The sequence below is a fragment of the Stigmatopora argus genome, chromosome 1, assembly GCF_051989625.1.
Source record: "Stigmatopora argus isolate UIUO_Sarg chromosome 1, RoL_Sarg_1.0, whole genome shotgun sequence".
In the NCBI taxonomy this organism is placed as follows: Eukaryota; Metazoa; Chordata; class Actinopteri; order Syngnathiformes; family Syngnathidae; genus Stigmatopora; species Stigmatopora argus.
The window spans coordinates 11,490,853-11,518,489 of record NC_135387.1 but is presented as its reverse complement, the minus strand read 5'-3'; the positions used below and the strand labels follow the sequence as shown (position 1 = coordinate 11,518,489).

The 27,637-nt window shown below is 41.8% G+C and overlaps 4 protein-coding genes across 15 annotated transcripts; 2 read left to right on the top strand and 2 right to left on the bottom strand.

The window, feature by feature from the left end:
• Positions 1-234: 234 nt before the first annotated feature.
• map3k2 (mitogen-activated protein kinase kinase kinase 2) lies at positions 235-8,224 on the bottom strand. The gene is made up of 17 exons (XM_077608325.1): positions 7,680-8,224; positions 6,171-6,241; positions 5,860-5,978; positions 5,570-5,610; positions 5,382-5,481; positions 5,199-5,309; positions 5,015-5,111; positions 4,751-4,881; positions 4,595-4,674; positions 4,444-4,508; positions 4,278-4,370; positions 3,963-4,196; positions 3,737-3,885; positions 3,527-3,658; positions 3,323-3,452; positions 2,136-2,313; positions 235-1,955 (listed from the first exon to the last, which is right to left on the bottom strand). Exons 2-17 carry the CDS (start codon positions 6,175-6,177, stop codon positions 1,736-1,738), a joined length of 1,887 nt encoding a protein of 628 aa, XP_077464451.1. The 5' UTR covers positions 6,178-6,241; positions 7,680-8,224; the 3' UTR covers positions 235-1,735.
• Positions 8,225-8,914: 690 nt separating this feature from the next.
• On the top strand, positions 8,915-12,044 carry sumo1 (small ubiquitin like modifier 1). Its single transcript, XM_077596589.1, has 5 exons — positions 8,915-9,080; positions 9,414-9,488; positions 9,636-9,713; positions 11,216-11,287; positions 11,364-12,044. Exons 1-5 carry the CDS (start codon positions 9,069-9,071, stop codon positions 11,430-11,432), a joined length of 306 nt encoding a protein of 101 aa, XP_077452715.1. The 5' UTR covers positions 8,915-9,068; the 3' UTR covers positions 11,433-12,044.
• Positions 12,045-12,408: 364 nt separating this feature from the next.
• On the bottom strand, positions 12,409-21,235 carry LOC144071380 (protein Shroom2-like). 9 transcript variants are annotated; one of them, XM_077596455.1, is made up of 15 exons: positions 21,020-21,235; positions 20,610-20,687; positions 20,326-20,473; positions 20,169-20,188; positions 20,037-20,085; positions 19,318-19,419; positions 19,101-19,118; positions 18,788-18,907; positions 16,569-18,639; positions 16,427-16,482; positions 15,267-15,722; positions 14,685-15,134; positions 14,353-14,521; positions 13,843-14,115; positions 12,409-13,694 (listed from the first exon to the last, which is right to left on the bottom strand). In XM_077596455.1, exons 6-15 carry the CDS (start codon positions 19,410-19,412, stop codon positions 13,422-13,424), a joined length of 3,981 nt encoding a protein of 1,326 aa, XP_077452581.1. In that variant the 5' UTR covers positions 19,413-19,419; positions 20,037-20,085; positions 20,169-20,188; positions 20,326-20,473; positions 20,610-20,687; positions 21,020-21,235; the 3' UTR covers positions 12,409-13,421. The 9 variants fall into 9 exon arrangements, with proteins under 9 accessions (XP_077452581.1, XP_077452551.1, XP_077452561.1 ...); XM_077596425.1 differs by having other exon boundaries at positions 19,318-20,085; positions 20,169-20,261; XM_077596435.1 differs by having other exon boundaries at positions 19,318-20,085.
• Positions 21,236-23,037: 1,802 nt separating this feature from the next.
• Positions 23,038-27,365, top strand: LOC144071437 (growth/differentiation factor 8-like). Of its 4 annotated transcripts, none has more exons than XM_077596567.1 (4): positions 23,038-23,368; positions 23,938-24,116; positions 24,198-24,305; positions 24,645-27,365. In XM_077596567.1, exons 1-4 carry the CDS (start codon positions 23,044-23,046, stop codon positions 25,023-25,025), a joined length of 993 nt encoding a protein of 330 aa, XP_077452693.1. In that variant the 5' UTR covers positions 23,038-23,043; the 3' UTR covers positions 25,026-27,365. The 4 variants fall into 4 exon arrangements, with proteins under 4 accessions (XP_077452693.1, XP_077452704.1, XP_077452684.1 ...); XM_077596578.1 differs by having other exon boundaries at positions 23,938-24,171; positions 24,259-24,305; XM_077596558.1 differs by having other exon boundaries at positions 23,941-24,305.
• Positions 27,366-27,637: the final 272 nt, after the last annotated feature.

Sequence of the window (27,637 nt, the reverse complement as noted above, 5' to 3'; positions counted from 1 at the left end):
ACCCTTAAAATATACCTATCATTTTTCAGGTTTATCCATCCAAAATAAGAGGATGTGCACTTTTAAATCTGTGATTATCATATTTAATATTAATATTTTGACCAGTTTACCTGTTGAGGCACCGAGAATGGAAAATTTGCAGGTGAGATGAACCAGAGGAACAGTCCCCCGGACCAACCCCCTCACCCCCGACACACACACTATTGGCTGTATGATGTATTGAACTGTAACAAGTGAAATAAATATCCTTTATTATTCTTCACTGTCATATTAATGAACACAGAGCTGTCACATAACTGCAGAATTTGGTCAAAAATGTTTGACGGCACTACTGCATCAGTCTGGACAAACCATGCATAAAATTTCCCATGTGAAATAAAAAATATATATATTAAAAAATTATACATACCACTGATATACAGATCTGATATAAACAGGCGTATTGGTTACAAACCAATTAGAATTATAAACATGGCTTTTTTTTACAAGACATACACAAACAGACTTTAGAAAAACAGAAAGATACATTTGGATTTACATTTTCATCATCAGTACCATCCGGCTATGCTCAGAACACTGGCTCTAAGCTATTTGGGAGGCCCTAACTGAGTAGACAGTAGTTACACATGCACGCACTCACTCATTCACTCACTAATACTGGAAGCCAAACGTTAATCAACTGTGGCAAGCAAAGCAAGCTGACACATTACAATCATTGCAAATACAAACACTTAAGAAATAAAATAAACGTGCAAATAAAATGGAATTTCAATGGGTATATATGTGTGTTTGTGTGTATGTATATATATATATATACACACACACATACATACATACACGCAAGCACATACATATACACACTAGCATTAAAATCTTAGAGCAGGAAAGAAGCATCCTGTGTACCTTCCATGTTTAGTCTGAGTAAAGTTTCTGAGTGAATGCGGAGCTGTGTGAGGGTGATGTTATGGCGGTGCCATTGACGGGGATAGGCATCCCCATCCATTTGAACTGCGAGAGACTGGCAGTGAGCGATTACAATCGCTGTCAATCGCTACCAGTTAAAACAAATTTGGATGTCTAGCGGCATCAAAAGCAGCGAGTGAGTTAAAAGCAACCACGGGTAAGCAGGCGTTCCAGTTTGCTGAAGGAAATCATTGAAGGCATTTGAAGCCCACTGAGAGGCACAATCAAATGAGATTTGACAATGAGTGATCATCCAGCAGCTAAGCTGAGTTGGATTTGGTTTCCACCAGGAGCCAATGTAAAAAAATATGAATACTCATACAGTAAATTCATTCAGGCAATGTTGAGAAACGAAAAAGGCACAAAGCAAGATGGTGACAGAAGACGGAGGGCGAGATGAAGGCAGGAGAGTGGAGTGTCATCTGCATGTTTGTTCCCCATTTTTGTTTCTTGTTTTGTTTTTAGCAGCAAGCCCTGGTCATCAAAGGCGGGAGACTACATTCTGGGGTCGGGTTCGCGACGTAGACACCATCCCGGAGCACGATAGGATACATTTTGAAGAGAAAGCATTTGTATTTTTTTTAAAAAGTGTTTCCCAAGAGTTCATATCCCGAGGGAGGATTTAAGAAATCCTCACGTGAGAAATTAAGGTGCAAAAATAGAAGACTTGCATCTTCTGCAGTTTTATACAAAGGCCCGGAAGCACTCAAGCTTCTTCCTGGTCCAATAAGGTGACAGCAAATAAGCCCAGCTCTGCCAAATAAGCAGGAAGTTAATGTACAAAGATGTGCCTTAGCAGCTCGTCGGCACAAGGGCGCTGCTTGGTCTCCACGAAGATACGTTTGAGGAATTCTCTGCAGTGGTCTGACACGTGGGCAGGTAACACGGGATTGGTGGGCTGCGTGGCGATCTTAAAAATGGCTGCCATAGCCTCAAACTCTGCCCAGGGTGGTCGTTGGGTCAACATTTCAACAACGGTGCAGCCGACGCTCCTGAGAGAACGGTTAACACGGATACAGATCAGCTCAAATTCCTCACCTGTGTCCATCAATCAATCAAAAACAAATAGAAGCGTTAACGTTTATCCAAAAAAAAGTGTTTGTATCAATCTCAACCAGAAGTGTAAAAAGGGGGAACTTCTAATATTAAAGGAAGATGTCTTGTGATCCTACCAGATGTCGGCCTTCCTGCCATAGCCCTCGCCACTGATTACTTCTGGACTCATCCAGTATGGCGTACCCGTCACCGACTTGATTCCCGTTCCAGACAGACAAATGGTCTGCAGTCTCCGACTGGCCCCGAAGTCACCCAGCTTGACGTTTCCAACAGAGTCTCGCAGGATGTTGGCCCCTGTAGAGAACAACGTTCATTCTCAAACAGACTTGACCTGTATTATCAATACTTAATATTTCAGCACACCAAGTACAGAATATATTATTTAGATTACGCTTCAGTGTGTGGAAAGGTTTGGGGATTTGCGGACATTTTGTGTAATTTTAATTTATGGGTCATTGGCTGATTGGATTAGCAATTTGATATTCATATAACCCCAAAACTGAGTAATGTTGGCACTTTATAATGAAACTTTAAATCTCATTGTATACTTGTATTACGACAATAAAGGCATTCAATTCAATAATGTTGCAGAGGTGAAAGCAATCTTATTGAAGTAACAGAAGCTGGAAATGAGCAAGCCTTGAACTTCATAGAAAGTTGCATACAATCATAAGAAAATGTACAACTTAAGGAGTGTGATTGAAGGGATTGTTTCTCGATGAATCTCCAGCAAAGGGAGGCTAAGTGGCGGCCTCAATAGAGCTCTCAAAAGACTTGAATGAAAAGATTGTTCAAGGCTACAAAAAGCTGCCTCAGACAGTTCAGCTCACACTGTGAGGAACACAGTGAGGAAATGAAACACGACAAAGACAATTCTTGTTAAGGACAGAACGGACGGGCAAGCCAGGAAAAACACTTGGGGGGACAAAGCCGAATGACTCATGCATGCAAGTGCTTGTACTATTTTACTTTAAAAATGATGCCATGAATATAATTATTTCGAACTAACATGGAATGTGTTGCACGCATAATTCAGTTAGATCTTAAGAAGAAAATATATTTAATATTCAGGACACGAGCACATTCACATGGCCAACATGGTCGTATCATGAGAGGCTACTGTATTAATTAATTAAGTAAATACTGTGTGTATGCAAATATAGCCTTCGACTAAAATAGGCAATCTTGTAATCAGTGAACCTAAAAAGTTTTAAGGCTTCCTTGTTTGAACAGTTTGAGCCATTTCCACGCTTATTATCGCCAAATCCATTGATAAACATTTATCCGATATTTTCTACCACACCTTTAATATCCCTGTGAACAATCATGTTGCTGTGCAGGTAAGAAACCCCTTCAAGGATTTGCCTGGTGTAGCGACGCGTCACGTTTTCCGTCAGCGCACCGTAGGATTTCACTTGGTCCTTTATGGAACCCTGGGGACACGGCACACCCTCAGGAAAGCATTCACCAGCAATCCCAAATTCGTCAAAAAAGGATAACAACTCACTCCAGGCATGTACTCCATGAAGATGGAGAGTGTTCGCTCCATGGTGTCTCGCAAACAACCATAGTACTGGACGATACGTTCGTGACAGAGGTTTTTCAACAGCTGGATTTCACACTCCAATGCGCTCACCTCCTATCGGGGACAAAGGAAATATTCAAGCATCCCCGCTAGAGTTAAAAGGAGGAGAAATGGCCAAACAGACATTCCGACCTTGCTCGTCTCTGGACTCTCAGGATCAAACTGGACCTGTTTGACTGCCAGTTCCCGCCCGGTGTCGGCGTCGTAGCAGAGGAAAACCCGCCCGAAGGCGCCCTGCCCGAGTAGCTTTCCGAGTCGCCAGTTGGTGGGCGCGCGTGGAGCTGAACACACAAACATTTCATCAGATTGGAGTAATGGTTTACTTTTCATTTACTTTGACGCGAGAGTAAGAACTCACAGCGGCTGGGCGGGCTGATGTCCATGACCGACAAGCTTGGGGTACCCGGCTGATTGGTCTCAATGTCACTTCCTCTTCGGGGCCGCCTGGCAGGCCCGACGCCGTCTTCCGGGTCGGGGGTGAAAACGCTGCTGCCGCTGCTAGTGCTGGGGGACTGCTCAGTGGGACTGAAGTTGACGGGAGAGCGGAGACCGTGTGCCTGCGTTCGCCGAGCACGGGGGAAGGTCTTCCTCCCTTGTGCGGGAGAGAGGACATGGTTCCACGCCCGTAGTATATCATCCAGACTTTCGGGAGGGGAAAAAAGCCAACGCTTACCGTCACTGTAATCTTGCAGGCCAAAGGGAACGCCGTATCGTCGTGGGTACGTGCCTCCTTTTCCCGACTTGTCGAAGACTGGGATGTCGTACTCTGGAGGGACGGCCACACAATGAGAAGCATTCTTCGCGACACAGCCTACATTTCACAAACACGCTTTGTGTACCTGGAAAATCCTGATGGTTGTCAGGGTAACTCTGTGCTCTTGGCATCCTTGACTTGGGGTATTCGCTGTTTAAGGTGAAAAGGTCTCAACGCATTTCAAGTACATCCCCGCGGCCGTTCACGGCAGCATGCTTAAACCTAAATGTATCCACCTGTCCAATGGGCTATCTAAAGAAGGACAACTTCCTGACGCAGAGTTCTCAGGGCTGCTCATGCTCAGTGGGTCCAGCATCTGGGGAGAGAGAAGCAGCACCACTTTATACTTCCTGCTTGTGGAGTAGCGCACGCTTTCCAGGGGCGAGAGGCACCTGGTCCATGCTCTCTGGAATGAACTCTCCTTCGCTGTTAATACTCGTGAAGGAACCGTTTCTCGCCACTTGTTGGAGTGCGTCAGGAATGTATCCAGGTGGAGGAGAGCTACGGTCGGTCGAACGAGAACCTGAGCCGCAAGGACAGGACCGTTGCTTCAAAATCAAATTGTTAGGCGGGCACGCGGGATTCACTGAAGGCGAAACTTTAACCTAACGTAACAATGACGCCCAACATCCCCATTGGAATTGTCCTTCTCTCACCTAGTGATGCCAACATGCTCTCCTTGTCTGGGACTCTGAATCCTTTGTTGTCCAACTCCTCGCAGGAAGGCAGGAGGCCCAGACCGCAGGAAGAGCTCTGGGAAATGAACCGGGAGCACAAAAATATTAAGAAAAATAAGAGTGCTTGGAGGGAAAGGGTGTCATGAGACTCAACCCTAAAGACCTGTGAGATCTGCAACACCAGGAGGATTTTTAGACTCTTCATGTGAACACTTCGATCTAACAGCTCCACGGCCTTGTCCAGGTCATCTTGAACGGTAAGTGGAATCACCAGCTGTAGAAGTCAAGCAGCCAAGTGAGCGTGGAAGAGCTAAAGCGTCACAGGGAAAATTTGCCTTGGCTCTACCTCATTATTGCTGTAGTGAAGGTCCATAGTCTGACCGAAAGCAACCCTTGCTTTTTCCCTCAAGTCATCCAACTTGATGGGCCGAGAGAATTGCAAAATCCTACAGGGAAAAAGAGAAGAGGTCAACGTCAGGGAGTGTGCAGTAACAGAGGCAGTAACACAGGTTAGCAACCCAGTTGGAGATTTACCTCTTCTCTCCTTTGAACTCGAACTTCACTCTGACGTCATTCTGTCCCAAACACAAATTCAAAACTCAGAAAAAGTTTTCTAGGCTTTTTCAAGCAAAATTCTTCTACTCATTGGCTGCATTTGAAAACAATAGTGGATGCCCAATCCATTTCGGACTGGACGTCTGTCACGAATGAGTTGATAGCAGAGTACTGCATGTTAATATTATCTTCTTCCTTGAGTTGGGAACAACTGTTCTTGGGAAATGGCCAAAAGCAATTTGAAAACCGAGTGTATGAATGACGTTTACCAGGTTCTTGGGCGAAGAGGCTTTGGGTTTTCCTAGGTCCGACAGGAACCCAGCAGGACGCTTTGAACGGTGAAGTTCTGCCAGGTCCTGCATGATTGACTGCAGCGCCTCCTGCTCATCTGCCCAAAAAGGAAATTAACCACTGTTAAAACAAAATAATTCACATGAAGGTTTTCTTTTTGAATTTTAGAGAAAATGTTGGCCCGATTTTAATTCATGTGATCTGACGGATGTATAACATTCAATGGGAATTCGCAGTTCAAATGCATTGGACGTGATTCAGCGACCGGTTAAAGTTAATTGTCACATACCCATCATAATGGCACAACTTTTGACCCCAAGAGGCCAGGAAAGAGGATTCTCCCATCAAAGGGACTCCTTCCTGTAAAAGACAGGTAAGGTTGGGCAACATAATCAAAAGAATTGACACATCGAGCTCACGTCCAAAAGAAAAAGCACACTTTGTAATCAAAACCACGTTTAGCATATTATGTGAAAAATATGTTTTCCATAATCAGACAATGTGTGAGCATCCCTCAACAACAAATCATGAATAAATTTGACATACGTTACTGTCAGAATTGACATTGCATCTGATTAGGGTGTGCTCCAATATACACGGGTGCGTCAACAGGCTGTAGTTATTTGTTGATTTTTGGTGGGTATTAATTAGTAGATTTTGCAACAACTCCTTTTAAATCATTATCATAGACAGCTTGAAACTTGTCAAAGCACAAAAAAGGGAGGGATCAGATGGCGACTGATATTTGTATGAAATATTGTTACGTATCTTGAAAATGAATTTTCAAATATTCTAATGCTTACATTTTTTTTTTATATCTGAGATGGGAGGAACTCAGCCAACTCCCTTGTTTTGTGGTCAAGTATGCACTGTTTAATTGCTACCTATTCACCACGAGTTTATTAAAGTACTACTCACTGTGTTAAAGAATTTGGAGTGTTTTTTTCTTCTTTACAAAGTTGAAGGATATTTGTCCAGCTGGATGTTGTGTGAGGACAGCAAGCTGCCGGCGATGCATTATTTAAATCAATGACTGTGGAATAACTGTTTTGCCATATTGAAATTCATTTTGTAGCACCATTGGATTAATTGTGTGTGCAATTGTAAATGCTGGCAATATAAAATGCAAATCCAACTTAAACTAAGTGTGTTTGAATTGGAAACATGTTGATTTTAAAAGGGGCGTTCCAGGACAAATTATTTGCTAGGAGATTGCCCCAAAATTAGACAAATAACGTCAAAAATAAATTCTGATCTAATTTTTCAAACAAAAGTGAGATTGTTGCACATGTAGGACCTTTATTTAGTCCTGAGATATAGAAATACTGGCAGTAACTCATAGTGACAGAGTGGCCGAATGTTGCACACATTGATCAAGATGTCATTTTTGACATTTTGCTCCTGCAGGTGTGCGATTAGATGCGACTAAAATGAAATATGAGCCTAAGATCAAATCCGGTTGGGAAACGCAAGCATCACTACTAGCATCACTATACAACAAACATTGCAGCTTGATTGTGGCCTGTTTGGCAGAGAATTAGCCTCAATGCTATCGACGAGCCAAGTCAACTTTCACCAATTAAGTTTCCCATTATGAGCAAACTGGCTGCACTGGTTAACGATCCCATCACCTGACGACATTCGACCGACTGTTCTTCGAAGGTGGGCGACACTTAAGTATGCAGCGATCTGACAGGCCAGGGAAGTTGTCAAGCTATGCTAAGGCTAATGTGCACTATCGTGTGGGAAATGCTGTAGCGAAAACACCGATTTTCTGTTCGGATTTCAAATATATTACCTGGATGTAATAGAATCCACCCCCTTCATCCACAGGGCCGGAGCCTCGAGCCCCGGGCCCCGCGGAGAGCCGCAGCGAACCGAAGTTTGGCACTGAGATGACAAGTTCGGCGGAGAACTGCTCGGGACACGACGACGAGGCCCTCGGGCTGTCCCTTTAGCCCAGTCGGACCTGGAATGCGATCGTCGAATGTCGCATTGAACCGGTGGCGGAAGCCTTTCTCTGGAGGATGTTTTGTTTCATAAGCGGAGTTACTGATCAGCTGCAAATTTGTGCTACTTTTCGCTCTCTTGGCTGACTACGATTGCTTTGCTTGCTGAGGCCTTAACAGAATCAAGGTATTGGATTGAGGACAGTAAAAGCCGGAAATTGCTATACTGTACTAAGAAAATAAACGTAAACTGTAAGGTCTTAAAGTTACTGCTTTTATTTTACAACACAATATAACGTGATCTTTAACGTGTCTTTCTTAATCTCGGCTACCTAACCTAGTGCAACCTTTGACACTTTTTTGGCAGTATACGTGCCAAAACACAACTACAATAAATGAGAAAATAGAATGCAACATTTTTGGAACGTTCCCCCCCCAATATTTGTACTTCAAAGAATAAATGTGCATTGCATTAACCCTTTCAGGGACAGTGGTCACTACAGCAGACAGCTTTCCAAATATGGACACCACAGAATATATAATATTGACAATGATTATTATTACACCTTGCAAATTTAATTAATAATATAAATAAATTTATAAATTAATACAATGTTAACAAAAACAAAAATAATCCAATTAAACTGAATATATGCAGAAATAGACATTTGTTACTGGCCCAATCAACTGTAAGGGTTGATGCTATTTTCAACGATAGACGTCTAATTCAACCAGTAACGCTGATTTGTTCATTAATGGACGTCAAACAGTGTCGATGGCAGCCACTATGTTTAATGAGTGCTTTGTGAGGTTTATATGTGTATATAATATATACACATACATATATACTATACTATATGTATGTGTATATGTTATTTTATAATTTTTAGTAATTCATAATGAAGATAATTCCTATCTGAAAGGACATTTATAAAAAGTTTTAATTTACGGATTTTCAAATGAACTGCAATTATCCACATATTACAAGACTTAGAACCGAATCCCTTTGTTTTTTTGATGAAATGTATGATTGACGTGCGTTTCCTTGTGTTTGACTCGCATATCGAATGTTTTATTTTGAAAGCGCCACGCTGGAGTGCGCTATTTCCGTCTACTGTGCCTCACATTATCAACATCTCGTTGAGCTAAGCTAAAGTATTCTTATGTGAGAGTACAACAGCATTTGTTAGCATTCTCTGTTATTTTATTGCACTATCTCGTCGCACACAAAGGAGAAGATGTCGGATACGGTGAGCTGAACTCATTTATTAACAATTTTAGTTCTTTATATGCGTGCAACACAAAACGAAACACCACATTGCTTAGCTGTCACTTTGTATATTGTGCTAAGTATGCTAAGTGGTAGCTAACGTAACTAGCCAGAGGCCCCAAACTCCTTGAAAACACTTGGATAGGGAAACATCTCAAAGTTCATAAAAAAAATATTTTCTCCATTTCTGTAATTAACAGTCTTCTGAAATACAACGTACGTATTTAACCACTCTTTGCTAAATCTACGGTTGTTCTTTTATGTTACTTTTACGACAGTAACGTAATGGTGTAAGTAACCATATCTTTTATAGGACACAAAACCATCGAACCAAGACAGTGGAGATAAGAAGGATGGGGAGTACATCAAGTTAAAGGTGATCGGACAGGTAGGAGTTTTGGAAATGTAGTGTAAAGTTAGTGCTTGCTAGCTTTGCGGCATGTGTTATGGACTCCAGGCACAATGAAGGGGGGAACGTCCAAATTCTTATTAAGTAACAGCTCCAGGTTTAACACAACCACTCTAATGTCTACAGGACAGCAGTGAAATTCACTTTAAAGTGAAAATGACAACACAACTGAAGAAGCTGAAGGACTCTTACAGCTACAGACAGGTTAGCTTGTGTTGTAAATACTGTCATACCTCTACTTACGAATGTGAAATTTTCAGGTCACCAATTCATTTTTTATATGCAAATGAGTGACTCGAGATACAAAAAAGATCCAAGTTAGGAAATCCCCCCCCCCAAAAGTAAATGCATTTCCTTATCCATTATTTTATTTTGAAAATATTGTCCCGGACGCATTCACTCTCATTTAATTGGTCTCATTCTATCTCATATAATGACAATAAAAAGCATTCAATTCAATGGGCTGTCTCACAACAACTACTATCCATGATTCAAGATTCTCTCTTACATATCTGTCCACCTCGGTGAAATGCTCCCCTTAATAATTATTGCAATTCCCCTTGTTAAGCGATTAAAAACCGTACAAATGCAACGCGACACATTTACACACACACACATGCACACGCAGACGTAAAAGTATAAAATGTACTACAAAGTGGACGGCTTTCAGCCCTGGTAGAACGGGCTCCTGCCGCCATCTGTCTGACAAAGACGGGTACGCCTCCCAGTATAATGCCCGCGGAGGGAACTATTTCAGTGGCACATTTTCATATGCTTTATTTATTTTAAGACCTTAATAAATAATGTCCTTATAATTTTCTCTTTTGTGTGTTTCCTCACATCTTTCATACAAAATTGGGACACTTTATATGTTGTCGTTAATGCAATTAGTGGAATTAGTCATAGAGTTGTGTATGGCCTCATATCTTGCGATACAATTCGTATCTCGATTCATGGGTCACCATACAATTCAATCCCGATTAATCTCAATACTGTGCTTAAAGTAGCAAAGATGTTTTATGTTTAAACAACATATTGCCTTCAATGTGTAATTTTCAGTTGTTGTTTTCTGAAAACCTGCTTTTGGTACAAATCAGCTTCAGTCCAAAGCTGCTTAAATCCAGTATTCTAAATATTTAAAACAAAACAAATCATTTAAATGATGTAAAGCACTAAATAAAGGATTTGATATCAGTCTTAAACTGGGAAACAGTGCCCCCGTGCGTCAAAGGCGTATTAGACGTCTCCATACCCAGATGTCAGGGCACAGCGGTTGACTGCTGCTGACTAGTGGACGCAGTGGAACTGTAGTTAACTCTTTCCAGCAAAAACACATGTTAAGATCAATTCCGAAGGATTTTGAATTATTTATAAAACACTTAATGTGCAAAACGAAAAATGATTTTTTTTTTTACTCAAGTTAAACTATGGTGCACTCACCATTATTAGGCTGTAATGATTGGATAGTTAGTTCATAAAATTGAAAAAGTTTCAAAAGATGATCCATTTTCTCTAGCTGTTTCATTCCAAGCAGACTCGTGCGTCACCTCTGTCGCACACTGTATTACTGTTGTGACATGCAAAAACAAGTGCCTCACGTCCATCAAATGACGACAGAACCAAAAGGATTTTTTTTAAATGATCAAAACAAAATACAGCTCAAAAATGGAAATTGCACCTTAATTGTATGCATTTGTTTGTTACAGGGTGTTGCAGCAAATACACTCAGGTTTCTGTTTGAAGGCCAGAGAATTGCAGATCAACAAACTCCTAAAGAGGTACAAAAATTCTACAGCTGTACTCCGTTTTATACTTCCTGTGTCTTAACAAAAAAATACAACCTTCTCCCAACAGCTGGGAATGGAGGACGAGGATGTTATTGAGGTGTATCAAGAACAGACGGGTGGACTTTGGATTGATTAAATCTCTTCTGCTTGTAGTTTTTTACGAATACATTTTGTTCTTTTTTTACCACTGCGTTTTGTTCACTTTCAAACCATTTGGATCAAAACTGGGCTTCCATGCTTTGGAACGAGGATGAGGACTGGGCAAGGTTGCAAGTACACCTATGATCTCACCACGTACATTGTGGAAATTCATAACACTGCTAGAATTTTTACAGGAGTCTTTTTGGTCTCATCTCTCTCTCTCAATGAAGCTACGGGCTGTTTTTTCACATAAGCAAAAATTCTATTCCAACAGCAAACATCATCGCAGCACATACACAAGTGACATTCAATATTTGATGGAATTTATTTTGAACATTGCATCTACTTTGTACAGAATTTCAAAGCCCTGCAGTTTGAAAAAATAATAATGCAATAGTTTGTGGAGAGAGACTGCTGTCTACATTTGCCACTGTTTCCCATGCATTGATCATGTATTGGTTTTTATATTATATATATAGCTGTTCTTGTACATGTTCGTGTCAGTTGTTGAGTGATGAAACTATGTTAATCTTCTGTGAGTTCTACTGCTCATATTGGAAGATTTCATAAGTGTAAATAAAAAGCTTGTTGTACCGGTTTGGACACACTTGGTTGGTTGTGCTGTTGGAATATTATCCTTAATAATGTGTAATGACCAAAAAAAATCTTATAGTACATTTTGGATATCTAATTGAAGTAAATAAGATGTTCAAGGTGATAATCCTGGCAAGGGTCACAGTCCGCTGCAGCTGTGTGTCATCTTTACAACCTTGATTCAGATGGTTTGACATTCTGATAAGGTTTCCGAATAAAATATTTATGAAAGACGGAAAGTAAATCTTGTTTTTAGTTTGACTTTTTCATGAGGAAAAAAATCAAAATACTTCAATATTGGATATCCACAAAGATACTCACAAAACTGGTCTACACATTTTATCAGTCATAACACTGAGTTACATCGAGACCTCTGGTACTTTTGTGTTTGATTTATTTGATAAACGGACAATACATATTAATGAACATATCAAATCAATAAGGTAATACAGGAAAAGCCTTTGTGAGGATAAAGCGGTACGGAAACGGAATGAATGAATTACGACACCCTTGATTTATTCAGTTATTTCCAGTTCCAAATCCTTGTAACAATTTCTTAAACCAGTCAGCTATTTCCTGCACCTGCTCTCGTGGTCCTTAGTATAGAACGTCTCTTGACACAGTAGGTCGGATTTCTTGCTTTTTTTATATTTATTTCTTCATCTTTTATCTCACTCAGTCTGATTGTTTCCTGTTTTGCCATGGGTTGTTAATGATTGCCAGTGCCTGCTGCTATTGTACCTTGGTTCTGCTTGTCAATGTTGTCTGCCTTGGCCCCTGATAGGCATTTTAGTAAATGGACTGGAAAATAGGAAACCGAAAAGAAACGATCATGCAATGATTTTATTGTACCTTGCCTTGGTCAAAGTGCATTGAGTGGTGTGGAAAAATTGCTTAAAAGTCCTATTACTGGACCAGACACAAGTATCTGTGACGTTTTGAAATGAGGAAATAGCAGTACGTTACCTCACTTAAAAAAACCCAACAACATACAGCTTGTTACAAAAGCTCTAAATCTCTGAATTATTAAGATTAGAAAATAAACATTGAGAAAAAATTGTGCACCTTTGGACCCTCAGCTGAATCTTCATATACTGTATCAAAGTAAAACGTATTTTTTGACAGAACATGTGAGATCAGAATTTATTCCATCTCACATTTCACCTTTCGAAATAATTTTCAAAAGACAATAAATAATCAGTCACATGATTCTAGAGTGCTTTGATTCTGTGTTAAGCACTGTCGAATAGAAGTTGTGCATTCAAGCATGACAATTTGCAAAGAAACAAAACAAAAACATGTAAAACATGGCCAGGGTAAGCAGCAAAATGTTACAAGTCCAGAGGTCACTCGAGAGATCCTCTCACAATCTGGGTCTAGGGCGAGGGTGTTAAAAGTGGAACCTCTGCTCCAATGGCAGACTGTCCAGTAAACACTTGAGCTGCTCCTCGCCCAGTTTGATTCTGTCCTCCAGTTTGCGCTGCTCGATGATGAGGGCAGACTTCATCTTGACAAAATGCTGATAGTCATCAAGCCTCTCGGGGTCCAGGTGGGCCTCCATGATAGAGGACACCAGACGCTCCCGACGGTCCAGGTTCTCCTTCAGCTCCTTGGCGTCTTCATGTTGCCGCAGAAGCAGTTTGCGTTTCTCAGTCAGGGTGCGCTGATAAGAAGAGAAAAGAAATGTCACAACATGGTGGACAACCCAGAGCCTTGGGCCCCTTATTAAAGATGGCCGACACTGGTCTTGTATTAATGACAAAGCGAGAAATGTTAGAATTACAGTGATAAACCCATGACAAAAAAAATACCTTCTCCTCTATGGGTGCTCCTTCTTCAAGACAGTTGAGAGCATTCTCCACCCTTGCCAGACGACCAGACAATGACAGCAGCAGGCTCACGACCTTGTCCAAGTCACCCACAAACATCCTAAACTTGTCCAGCTGGTTGGGCAGGCAAAAGCGTTGGACAGTGCTCTCCACCTCGCTGCCTAAAACCTCGTTGTTTTCAACATCCTCCTGCAGACTTTGCCGTGCCTCCCGCAACACCTCCAGCTTCTTGGCCAGGCTTGAGATCAGCTCCTCCTGGTGAGATTCAAAAGAGAACCTGCTTGAAAGTGACATCTTGAAGACAATGATTCCCGAAGAGTGTCTCGCAAGAGAAGTAAAGTAAGTCCACTCGATGGCAGAGTGGTAGACATTTTGTGGTTTTCCTTTGATGAGACATGAGATCTTGAATCAAAAAATATGACCTTATATGACATTAAATCACTACCAGTTGAAAAAAACAACTTTAGGGACATCCATCTTGAGATGTGATACCTTTTTAGTGACCAGGTCCACATCCAGCTCGTCCTCAGAGTCCTGATCCTGCAATTGTTCCTGCATGTCTTTCATCTTGATCAGGAGCTCAGCCTTTGGAGCTGATGTGCTGTAGTAGGAGGAGCTCGGAACCAGCGAACCTGCTCCAGAAATGTCATCTTCATCCCTCCTAGCGGTGTGGACACACAAACCGAGACAAAGTAAGATCAGTTTGACTGCACTTCTGCTGTTATGAAAGCAAGATGGGTTGAGTTTCAACATATGAAATTGTAGAGTTAAGATAATTTTGTTTGTGTTGGTTCATATGTGATAGACTTATATCATAGACAAACCTGCTTGAGTTGGGCAACCTGGACCCACTGGAAGTTCTCCGCCGTTGTTGGGCCACATCCAGGATCTGTTCCTCTTGGGAAAATAGCCCTTCCATCAGGTCCATTGTGGTCTTCCTTCCACTCTGATCTAAGATCTCCACCAGGGATTTATCCTTGTCCATGATGTCCCTCACAAGCTGCTGCGTCTTGGCGTCTTCTTCACCTGTAAGGTTTGCCAAAGGAATGCTTTCCTTAACCTTGAACTGTTCGGAGTCAGGTTGCTGATCCTTAGTGGGTTTCTTTGTGCAGTGCGCCATTGTTAAGGGGTCCCACATCTCATTGGCACCCAAAGGGATGTTGTCGGAAATGGCCAGGCCCTTAGGGGGGAAGGCTGCGACCACACCAAGACTTTTTGTCCCTGAATTGCTCACATTAATCACAGCGTCTGAGAGCTCAGAGTAATTTTCGGACCTGAAAAGCAACACAATCCCAAGATTTGATTAAACAACTTTTGCAGTAATGTGGTACTTCCAACTGAACGTGGTATGACAAAAAAAGCAAGGTGGTGATGCAGACATTAACCACTTTAAATAAGCCGCTTACCTGAGAGGTGAATCCTCCCGCACATTAACAACCGGCTGTCCGTCCATTCGACTCAAAGGTGGAACAAGTTGACAGGGAGAGTGAGAAAGTTTCACTGTTCGAATGGGCAAAGATGTTGACTGCTCCTTCTTACTTACAATATCCAATGTTTTCCTATCAGACTGAGTCATTCCGCAGAGGTGAGGAGAGTCAGGGAGGATGAATTGCATGGTAGTGGGGTCAAAACTACACACGGGCTGAAGTATTGTCGGTCCTGTAGATGCTCCTGAGAGAAATTCCTGGGGAAGGGAAGTGCTTTCTGTGCCCAAATGGGAATTGGATGGTAAGACAGCTTTGATGTGCGGAGGCTGGTCTGGTTCTTGGTCTCCTAGGACAGGACTCAGACTACAAGGATCAGAGGAGACTGCAATCTTGTGCCTAACAGCATCAGAGCTGGACTGGTGGTCACTTTCTGTTCTAATAGCCAAATAAAAAAACAGACGTTAAAATAATATAAGAAAACATTCATGCACTCAACCCAAAGATTTGGGATCTCTTTTGTTTCTACTGCTTTAGTTTGTTAAAAACCAAATCTCATGTTGAATTGGTCTAAGAAATGTTACAGGTTTTTTTTGCAATTATACAATAAATAAATCTGCTTTCATAAAGACTTAAGAACTATTTTTCTTTGTTATCTGGATTTCCCCCACATTCCATTAAATCGACTGTATCATTAATAATAATAATAATAATTGGACATAGGCTTTGTCATCATTATTCCATTATTATTCAAATCTCCCTTAGTTCTAAGATCTTTCCTTCCTGTGTGTAGGTTGCAGGCTTTCCCCATGCCTTTGTGGGCTTTCTATGGGTGCATTTGTTTGCTCCCACATCCCCACATGGTAGGCTGACTGAACGCTTCACAACTGTCCGTAAGTATGAGTGTTAAACAAAAATGGTCTTTATCTCTTTGTTGTCTTTTTTGTTGTTGTCATAGTGCCATGCAATTGGCTGTAACCAATTTAGAAATTTAGAGTGTACCCCGCCTACTGCCCATAAATTGCTGGGATAGGCTCCAGCACCCACCTTTATGAGGATAAGTGGAACAGAAATGAATGAATCAATATAACATTGTAAAGTTTCTATTATTTCATCACAAGACAAAATTTCTCAAGTCTTACCTTGCTGAGTCATTGCTCTGCCTGGCTAGACAATCTAGCCACACGGGTGGAACATTCTATGGAAGCAATACAAACGAATGAATGACAATATCAATGTAGGCAGGGCAAACAATTCAAACTAGAGAATTAGTACTCTGCTCACCAGAGTACAGATGTCTGCAGAAGGAGAAGATCTGGATCTCTCATGTATGTATATTGCATTCTCTTCATTTTCATTATCCAGGATGTTTTCTGCTGAGTAATATCTGCCTTGGATCTTGGCCTCAGATGCTCTCTTCTGTTTGTTCCACGTGGCCTGGTACTCCGCAAATGTTCCAAGCTTCTGTTGCTCCAGTGGAACCTTCTTTCCCGAGAGTGTGGGTCTCCAGGTTTCTCGATATAAATGAGTGTTCTGAGCGTCCCCTGATGTACATCTCTCCTTGGTTTCACTTGGCTCACCTGACATTGGCATCATCGATTTGGACAAAGCTGGTTTTCTATCACATTTCATTTGGTCACAATGCCCATCAGGATGCTCTCTATCCACTCCTACTCTATCGATCTTGTCAGGTTCTGAAAAGGAATGAATACGCTTGGCTAAAGGGAAACGCCTACGTCCTTTAACGCGTCCATTCGAGGCTTTTAGCACAGCTGTCTCTGTGCCTAGAGGTTCTAGATCGCGTCTCTGGAAAGAGGTGGCCTGGAGGACCCTCGCCTGTGCCTCTTTGAGATTGTCTTTGTACGTGTTTGAGAAGGAGATGCAGCACGTATTTGAAGGCTCGTTATTGTTCCAGTGTGAAAGGTCGTCATTCTGGTCATCACAAATTAGCGTGGCAGCACTACAGCTTTTTTGCAACTGTGCTCGCTTCTGCCGTACTTCATTCCGTAGAGTAGTAGCGTAACGGTCACCACGCCGATTGGCTTTTCCGCTACTTGCGGCCATTGATTCGCAAACATTTCGAGATGACAGATTACTCATTGACGGGATGTCCGTTTGAATTTGACGATCCTGTGCTAGTGTATGAAGCAAGGGGGTATTCAAAGGGGATAGTCGTTGGTCTTCTTGCGGCACCCAAGGGTTGTCGAGCCTTGAAGGACTCATCTTGTGATTACTACTTGGATGAGCTGGGAAAATTCTTTTCATATTGCCAATGTGTCCATCAATTCTCTCTGTGGCATCGTGCAGGCCAAGACGGTGAGAGTGTTCAGAGCCTTGGGGATTGAGGAGGTAAATGTTCCTTATAAACCCATTATGCCCTGTAATTTCAGTGTATGCCATCTGATGCTTTCCCTTTTTGTTTACTGAAGCAGAATATCTGTCCTCTTCTAAATCTGCGGCATCTGCAGAAACTTTGGAGCACCAAACAAATCTACGACCGGAGGCGTTCATTGGCAGGTCCTGTAAACTGCGATAGTAACTTCCAACACTCTGAATCTTGGTGTGAGGAGCTGTATAGAAGGTCCTCTCATCGCTGTCCACTTTTTGCAGTGCAGGTCTGTTGGCGTAATGAAACTGTCTGACATCGGTGCTTGACAGTGAGAAATGTTTTGTTGGGTGTAGTTGGTTGCGTTCATCTGTTCTGCTGGGATGGAGAATGTCTTTTTCTGAGAGGGATGTGATGCTACATCTGGACTTGGTGTTTTTTCCTGGGTGAGATTTGTTCCATTCCGTCAGTCTTTCAAATGACCTGCAGTGAGTGTGCGGATAATTTTCGGATGCCTCAGGGTATTGAAATGCCCTTGTGGTAGCACAACTGTCATTTTGCATCATCTTGGAAGGTAGAGGAGGTGCCTTGGTCTTCCTTTTTTCTGGTACCTGCCACACTGAGCCAACGCTTGGTTTAAATCTACTTGATAACCAAGAGGAGTTCTGCTCTTCCGACCCTGACCCCTTCTGGTAAAGCATCTGCAAGTACTCGGGGCGCTCCACTGTAAAGGGCCCTTCATCTTGAATACCCTTGAAAAAAATGTTTTCCCCGCTGGTTCCCTTCCTGCCAAGTGAATTTGAATCTACAAGCAGAGTGTTGGAACCACTGGAAAAACAGCTGAATGTTCTTCTTTTGCCTTCTGTACCATTCTCGCTGCTGCCGGTGTACTTGGTCGGGGAAACACGATCTTGTGGGAAAGGGTGAGCAGGACGCTCCAGTCCCTCCATTTGTCTCATGTAGCTGTGCTGGCCAGTTTGCAGATGCTGCTTTTTCTGGTCTGTTTGACAGGATGACTCTTTCACTCTGCTGTGTAAGGTCAGATGATCATTTAAACTGGCATCACAATTATTCCCACCATCATGAGCATCAGAACAGAATTGTTTACATAGTGTTGTACTGTTTTGATAGGAACTTTGTAATCAGATGCACAACGTGAAATCTATTCCGGGCTCACCTGGCTTCCCTTTGGTGCCACACTGCTACAGGGGTGGTCTCCTTGCCAAGGGGCGCGGGATCCCCCGCTGTTAGCTTTTGGGAGTGCCAAGAATGAGGCCGTAAGCTCGGCTCATTCTTCCTTTGGAGCAGAAAACCAAGAAATCATTTCAGCTGTTCCAAATGCTGTTGTGATTTTTACACATTTAAGTAACACTGGAAGTTGCATACAGCTTCAGTTGTGTCCGATGTCCAAAAGAGGATTCAAATAATATGGAGTTAATTAACATCATTATTATAAAACCTGCGTAACAAAATACTTTGGTCTCACATACCCTTTGAAGTGATTCTTCCTAGGTAGCATGTTGCAAAAGAAGACATGATGCTTTATCATGCTTGCATTAAAGTACAGTCTTGACACACGGGGAATGAGTTAAGGATGTAGTATATCAAATCTAATGAGTCAGAAAAATGGAGGCCAGTACATGCATGCCCAGCTTTGGTTGCTAAGTGATCAGAGGGCATGGGCTACCGTAGATATTGTAATTGTACCTCATAGAGCTTCGCAAAATCTTGGTGAGAAAGCACCTTGCCACAAGAACCTCATTTTCTGACGGCATGATGTGTGTTGATACAACATCAACCATTTTAGCCCTGATCATGGCAAGCAAGAAAAGAAAAAAGGGCAAAAAAAAGGATGATTTAACAGCTCTTCTCATTTGGAAGATTGTTAATGTGTCGGCTTATTATAAATATTAGGAAACAGTTTCCCTTGTTTTTTTTTCTGTATGCGTTATATTGTAGCCATTAAACTCTCCAACCCAAAAGTTTGACACTGCCATGCTGTGATGTAAGCGCATTCTTTCCACTGAGGAATGCAGGAAGGTATTTTCCCTTCCTGCCTTAATCGGGCTTCATTTGGAAACTTTTTTGGCTGGTGTTAAAGTGATCAGGGTACTAATATGTTATTGATTGAGAGCCACATGGAAATACGTAAGAAGCAGAGGGAAAAACACAATAACATATGTAAATATATGATAGGAACAACTATGTCCTGTATTATCCGAAATAAAACAGGCACATTGAGACAGAAAGTCATGTTGCAGCTTGGGTAAAAGTGCTACTTTGATATTCAATCCTCAGTGCTTTTTGTTTTTGCCCTTTGTTTTTATAGTATCAATTTAGACACCTGGTGCATTTTACCAAAACACAGGTTTTCACATTTTCTGAGTCTGACCAATCACATAGTAAAGAAGGAAAGACCAACTCACCTGATTCTTGGGCCGATTTTCTGCTCAGTTGAATTTTACGTTCATGTCACTGAATACAAAAATAGGCTAACGGTAAAGAAGTTATACTTTCCCCCTAGTGTGACACAAGATATACAAACTAGAACAACTCACCTTATGCTCCCGGCAGATCTCTGTAGGGGATTATAAAGGGGGATTTGAGAGAAGGGGAGGAGTTATTGTCCAGCACGGTGTCCTTGTTGTAATCTAGGATTTTGGAATGTAACTCAAACTCAATCAAAGGTAATAAGTCTGTCATATACATACTAACTTTTAATAAACAAAGGTTTCGTGTCCTGTGACGATTCACAGACCAACTGTCTAGAACGTGATTTTTTTCCCCCGGGCCTGGGTTCTGTTTTTCATCTGATTTGGTGTCCTTGTGAGCAGGCAGGCGCAGACCAACAGGAATGTTTGCCCTGTGAAGATAACAGAAAATAATTTTGAAAGCTCTCCACCAGAGGAGGAGACTGCACACTTGAAAACGCAGTCATTGCATATTGCATCATCTCGTTACGCAGCATCTCTTGTGGTTTGCATTTCAAGTCCAGTCACCTGAGCTTCTATGATTCAACAGGCTGCTGACAACAGGGCCCACACATGCAGTTCACGGGGCCAAAGGGCCCCTCTCATCTACAAGCACAGCAACACAAAACAAAATGCTAGAGTCATCACAACTGGGCTTTTCTGTGGACCATTGCCTCTAACCGTGAAATAAAGCATGAGAGTAGGACAATAACATATGGTGACCGGATATGTCGAACCACACAATACTTCATCTGATTATTTCTAAACAGATAAACAAAACACCCAACAATTAACCTAAAGGTTCATGTGCTATCTAGTTGTTATCATCTCTAACTCACACAATACCATTTGATTTAATTCCTGTTTTCTAGCACATGATTGTATCAGAGAAGATGAAAGAAAGGCACAACATATTGGAAGGAAAGAGGAAGTATTACCTGCAAGTGGAATCCCAACATGTCCACTACATTAGCCTCTCCCACTAAGCGGTCCACTCACCTAGGCAACATGGACCATACCATCCTACAACAGCAGAGGAGGATTATTAGTCTCACACACACACACCTGAGGGCAACTGCAAAGCGTCATTTTACAAAGTCAAACACTTCCCATCAATGGTGCCGTTATCATCACTCTCATCATCACATCAAGTCAATTTGTTACCCCTGGTGAGTAGATCCTACTATCTCCACCCCCCAGAACTTTCCACAACCCCCTACCCACCTCCGAAAGGTGAAGCCTAACCAGTGGCTTTGCAACTCATAATTGGATTCAAGCATCACCACGCTAAGCAGCCACACTCTGAAAGATGGCGACATACAAAAGGAATACAGGAGGAAATCGTTACTTGCCTTTTTTTGTGCAGATAAAATACCTAGTCGTTATGCTCAGATGACAGCACATATGAACATTCTACACTGTATAAATATTTTTTTTAAACGGAAAGTATCAAGAAAGTAATGAACACTTTAAAATTGTGTGTTCTGAAAACAAATTAAAACCAAAAAAAAATCTTAAATTTTCATCTTGGTAAATTTATTTAATTTATACTGTAGGATTTGGGGGTTGAGTTGAAATCTTTTTATCACGGCTCTGCTGGTTTTTGAATTTGACATGTAGATGGTTAATCAGTTCTATTTTGGGGAATATGGAATATTAGTTTGACAGTTTTATTCTAGGACATTGATTCATTTTCCAAACCGCTTATCCTCACAAAGGTCACGGGGGTGCTGGAGCCCATTCCTGACTACGGGCACCAGAAGACACCCTGAATTGGTTGCCAGCTTATCGTTACGGGGGTTGTGGGGTGCTGGAGCCGATTCCAGCTAACTTTGGCCAGTAAGCACGCTACACTCTGAAATGGTTGCCTGGTAACCATAATTTATTTATTCATAAATTTAAATACTGCGATTGGCTGGCAACCAATTTAGTGTGTCCCCTGCCTACTGCCCACAATTGGCTAGGATTGGCTCCAGCACCACCAGGTTATAAAAAATGAATAAATTAATTGAATAATCCATTTATTTTTCTGCCTCCTCGTAGTCAATCATTATATTTTAATTTTACAACCCTAAATTTGGGTCAGTAAGGGGGTGATGAATCTGCTACAGAACAGCTAAAAAAAGTCATTTTTAGATGGCTTGGCAGCGTCCTCTAGTGGTGCTAAATATTAAATGACTATGAAGGCGTATGCTCAAGGTGGTCGCAGGACACTTACCCTGAGAAAAGTTGGGTACACCCTGAAATGATTAGGAAATAACTTAAAAACCTGAATTTCCAAATCACCATTCACACGTTAAGACAAAGCAGAGTGTTCAAATGACCTTTCACTCAAGATTTAGGGATGTTGGAGGAAGTCAGAATACGTACTGAAATGAGAGAAAACCCAAAAGAGCACAGGGAGAAGATGCAAATACCACACAGAAAAGCTGAACCCCATGTTTGGACGCTTGACCTATGAACTGAAGAGAAAATATAAAAAGTTTACACACCCAGGCATTAAATGCCAGTTTTTTTTCCTTCCTTCATCTGCCAGGCAATTGCCGTGCCAGGTTTTTGTGACAATAGATTTTAAAGCTTTTTTTTCACTTTTAGTGTGAACTATAAACTTTAAAACTTCATTTTTTTTTAGAAAGAAGTAAAACTCAACTTTGCTAAATACGCATTTTAAATTACACCTTTCTGAAGGCACGTGCAAAACAAAGTTAATCCATTCTCTCGCCATAAATTTTTCTCTGACTTTAGTTGTAAATGTTCCATTTTCAGTTAGAAGTTGTCTTGCAAAAATAAATCACTGTTACCTATCATCTTGCAGCAGCATATTAACCAAGAACACATTGCTACCTCTTTAAATCTGCTTTGAGCTTAAAAGTAAACCTTCCAGGCAACCAATCATTGAGTCCAGAGGGCAGAGACAAAATCCCATCACATAGCGTTACCCTACCAAGCACTTGTGTCCAAGATGCTCCTCTTGCTCAGTGTGGCCACCTTCCTCTCTGCAGGCTTCTCCGGGGAGCTGAACCGGACCTCCGGCTTGCTGGCGGACAGCACGGAGCCGTGCTCAGCGTGCGAATTCCGGGAGCACAGCAAGCAGATGAGACTCTACAGCATCAAGTCCCAGATCCTCAGCATCCTGCGGCTGGAACAAGCACCGAACATTAGCAGGGACATGATCCATCAACTGCTCCCCAAAGCACCACCTCTCACACAGCTCCTGGACCAGTACGACCCTCGGGTGGAAGATGAGCAAGCCACCACAGAAACTATCATCACCATGGCAACTAAGTGTAACTAATAACTCACCAAATACATTCACCTCAGTTTTCATTGTTAAAAATTGTGACTTGTAGCTTCACTCTGATTTGCATTTGAATTTTCCTAGAAATAATATGTAACTAGGTGTTGGTTGACTATTGGTGAACTTCACACAATAGAGAATAGAATAGCGGAAGCAGCCAAAGTAGAGTTCAGTTGTAGTTGACTTTGAAGTAAAATTCACAAGCACTTGACTTCTGTAAAACGTAATAAATCCTTATTCCTGTTTTTATTCCATAGTTTAAATGCAGTTATTTCATTAAATATACGCTTTAGGTAGAAGGATGAACACTTGAGCTTCCTACTCAACTACTCTTTTTAATTTTGGTTATTATGTTGTTACAATTAATTCATTGCCTTTGATGGGGATCACCACCTGCCCATAATTAGCCGGCATAGGGTCCAGCAAACCGTTGACTCTTGTGAAGTTAAACAGTAGAGCCGATGAGTGAATGCCGATTAAAATACTAACGTCCATTTTTCATGAACATGAAAGGTGTTGATAACTAGTTAAACACTCGCTGTCATTGATGTCTTCCAGCAGACTCCATTGCAGATGGAAGGTTGTCCTACTGTCTTTTCAGCCTCAGTCCTAAAATCCACACTGAGAATATCCTGAGTGCTCAGCTTTGGGTACACCTGCGGCCAGTGCACATGGTCACAACAGTCTTCCTGCAGATCTCACGACTTAAACCTGGCAGGGAGGGAAACAACACAAGGGTCAGGGTTCGCTCTTTAAAGGTGGACACTGGCGCTGGCGCCGGCTCTTGGCAAAGTATGGACATCAAGTCTCTGCTGCAGGCTTGGCTGCGTCAGTCGGACACCAGCTATGGTATCAACATTAATGCTTTTGACCCTCAAGGAGAAGACCTGGCGGTAACGTCTGCAGGGCCTGGAGATGAAGGCCTGGTGAGTGGACCTTAAGTGTTTTTCTGAGCTAGTGTCAGAGAGTACAACAATCTTATCGTTACCTGAGCTATGGGTAAGTTATAAATAAAAGTGCCCAAAACAACATTAGTAAATAATAAAAATAACGAACAAGGTTTGATGTTAAGTAGGATTCTGTCCCCTGATTCAGAGAGAAAGTATACAAGACTTGTACAAGTGTTTCCCAATGACTTTTGCTTGCGGTTATAGTAAAATGCTGTAATTTAAAAATTTGGAATTGATGAAACATACTGAATCGAATCCCCATCCATCCTAACCACTTGACTCTACTTGTAAAAGCTACAACTGATTCCTTTTCAGCAACCCTTCATTGAAGTCAAGATCTTGGACAGTCCAAAGAGATCCCGTCGTGACTCGGGTCTAAACTGCGACGAAGAGTCAGCTGAGACACGCTGCTGCCGTTACCCGCTCACGGTGGACTTTGAAGAGTTCGGCTGGGACTGGATCATCGCTCCCAAGCGCTATAAGGCCAATTACTGCTCAGGAGAGTGCGAGTTCTTGCACTTGCAGCAGTATCCGCACGCACACCTGGTAAACAAGGCAAATCCGCGTGGCTCGGCAGGACCCTGCTGCACGCCCACCAAGATGTCACCCATCAACATGCTCTACTTCAACCGGAAGGAGCAGATCATCTACGGAAAGATCCCGTCCATGGTGGTGGATCATTGTGGCTGTTCCTGATGCTGACAGAACGCGAGCATGGGAGCATTATTTCTCAAAACAATTATGTAGATATACTTCCGGCTTTGTAGAATCTTTATAGTTTTTTTTAAACAATACATACAAGTATACTATAGCAGAGTACTGCTTTTATATAGTGCTACCTTGCCTTACAAGGACTCACATTTATACATTTCCTTTGCTGCTATGGAAGGCAATTGTCATCACACGCTCCGTTAGGCCATTTTTGCTCCCATTACTTTTTTCTCTTCTTTGAGCTTTTGCCAAAAGATAGCCTGCAGGGTGTCAAGCATTTGCTGATATTTGATAAACAGTGAACTGAGTGCATTTCCTCGCCTGAACTTGCTAATCACATACATAGAATCACACACCAGGAGTTTGTATGAAGGTTGTGCAAAATTGTATTTGAATTTGCCGCAAAAAGATTTGGACATTGTATTTGGGACTGCACCAATTTTATGGTATTTTATTTGAAGTTGGTGGTTATTAGGTCTACGAGTGGAAAATTGGGACATAGGCCCACTAAGCATTTTGTACAATGGAAAAAAATGCGGAAATGTACTACCATTTTTTGGGGAGTATCTGGTGTTGTATTTTTCCACAAAATGGACATTCAGTACATGCATTGCATATATTGGTGCACTCATGTACTCTATAATCAGGGGCACTTTGTGTATGAAAATAAACTTGCACATTGATGGTACACCTTATGACCAAAAAATACGGTATATTTGTAGTACTTTGGTTCTGCGGCTCCAAAAAATTAAGCCCCCCCCCCAAAAAAATGGAAAACAAAACGTCTCAGCGGGCGATATTGTCTTAATTTGATGCTGTGTGCAGATGTCTTGGCTGTTGTTGTGCTTCATGGGGATTTGTGACCCAAAATATTCTGCTGGAACATTGTGTCCACAAGTGCCATTTCTCTTATTGCACTCAACTTGACTTCACATTTTATGATCCCAAGCTTTTTTTTTTTTTGCTACAGGGTCATTTTTCCATTTCAGGACACATCTTTTGGGTTTCAGCTTTATGACAGATTGTGCAATGTTTTTCTGCAAAATATCTTGATGTACTTATGAATTCATACCATAGCCATAGACTATAGCCAGTGGTCCAGGCCTGGCAGTAGCAAAGCATACTATTATGTTACCAACTGCGACACTTAAAAGAGGTTTTGCTCATTATGTGCTGCAACAATCATTCCAAAATCTTCTCCATTTTTATACAACTCATTCAATTGTAGACACATGAACACCAAGGGTCTTAGAAATGAGTTTGTAACATTTGTAGCATTATACGACTCAATCATTTCGTGTCCAAAGTCTTCAGAAAGCTCCTTTGTGCAAGGCACAATGCACAGAACATTCCTTTCATCAAACCATACCGATTGAACTGATTTTCCAGTGGGGTGGATAGCTTACAACACACCTCAGTGACTGGACTTTTGGTTGACTCACATCCAAATCAAATTTTGTAATCATCTAATCGGTATAAATAGCTTTTAGCTGTGCCTTAGATAAGGGTGTACTTATGCCTCCATATCCTGTGATTTTCTCCGGGTATTCTGGTCTTTTCCCACATCCCAAAACATATATGCTGAAATGATTGAACAGTGGGCCCCGGCGGATGAGTTAATTGGCCTGTGGGCCTCAGTTCTGGGGTCCTGGGTTCGATCCCAGGTCGGTCCTCCGGTGTGGATTTTGCGTGTTCTCCCCGGGCCTGCGTGGGGTTTCTCCTGGTACTCTGCTTTCCCCCCACATTCCAAGAACATGCATGATAGGTGAGTTGGACACTCTAAATTGCCGCTGGGTATGACTGTGAGGGTGAATGGTTGTCCATCTCCTCGTGCCATGCGATCGGCTGGCCACCAATTTAGGGTGTCCCCCGCCTACGGCCAGAAGACAGCTGGGATTGGCTCCGACACACCCTGCGACCCTTGTGAGGATAAGTGGTTCAGAATATGAATGAATGAATGATTGAACAATCTATTTTTTTCCTTTGTTGTGCCTGACGTTCTTTTTATTTTGTCTATTATATGCATATATTCCCTGAGACTGACATGCAGCCAGCACCCGTGCTCCTCTCGATAAGCATTACGGATCATTATTAATACAACAATTAGTAATATCTGGCCCAATATTGCAAGGCAACAATATCAAGGAAAGAGAAACCTTTGTAACAATCCCTGCATAAAAGAGGCACCAATACCCAGGAAAGTGAAACCTTTGTAACATTGTATGTAAACAATGTTTTCGTGAAACGTGAAAACTTACATATCAAAGCAATTGCAACCTTAAATTGACTTCAAATTGCTCTAAATAAAAGTGTCATTTGAACGTTTGTATTGTACAATTTGTGTCAAACATCTTAATTATACTATGTTTCGTGCACTAAGAATTTTTGTTTAGCCAATGTTTACTAAACTCACTGTAGGAGGTGACGGGATTTTAAGTTTCGATTTGGGCTCCGTGCTTCCTTTCGTGTTTCCCTGAAATCATGTGGTTCGTCTCGGGCTGTTCCATGAATTAATTCCCTCCCCGCAGCAAGTATAAATTATCCATGTTTATAATTTTTTTTAAAAAATCTGTACGTGTCCTCTCCCAAAAAATGAA

Coding starts and splice junctions, on each gene's coding strand:
- map3k2 (XM_077608325.1), bottom strand. Junction 4,882..5,014: donor GAGCATGTTGGCATCACTAG/GTGAGAGAAGGA, acceptor CTTGCGGCTCAG/GTTCTCGTTCGACCGACCGT. Junction 3,453..3,526: donor TCATGGAGTACATGCCTGGA/GTGAGTTGTTAT, acceptor CCGTGTCCCCAG/GGTTCCATAAAGGACCAAGT.
- LOC144071380 (XM_077596425.1), bottom strand. CDS start 19,484: ATGAGAAGAGCTGTTAAATCATCCTTTTTTTTGCCCTTTTTTCTTTTC. Junction 16,483..16,568: donor CTGCAGACATCTGTACTCTG/GTGAGCAGAGTA, acceptor TTGCTTCCATAG/AATGTTCCACCCGTGTGGCT. Junction 14,522..14,684: donor AGGTTGCCCAACTCAAGCAG/GTTTGTCTATGA, acceptor CCACACCGCTAG/GAGGGATGAAGATGACATTT.
- sumo1 (XM_077596589.1), top strand. Junction 9,714..11,215: donor ACTCTTACAGCTACAGACAG/GTTAGCTTGTGT, acceptor TGTTTGTTACAG/GGTGTTGCAGCAAATACACT. Junction 11,288..11,363: donor ATCAACAAACTCCTAAAGAG/GTACAAAAATTC, acceptor TTCTCCCAACAG/CTGGGAATGGAGGACGAGGA.
- LOC144071437 (XM_077596547.1), top strand. CDS start 23,044: ATGCTCCTCTTGCTCAGTGTGGCCACCTTCCTCTCTGCAGGCTTCTCC. Junction 23,369..23,937: donor CATCACCATGGCAACTAAGT/GTAACTAATAAC, acceptor GATGTCTTCCAG/CAGACTCCATTGCAGATGGA. Junction 24,306..24,644: donor GGCCTGGAGATGAAGGCCTG/GTGAGTGGACCT, acceptor ATTCCTTTTCAG/CAACCCTTCATTGAAGTCAA.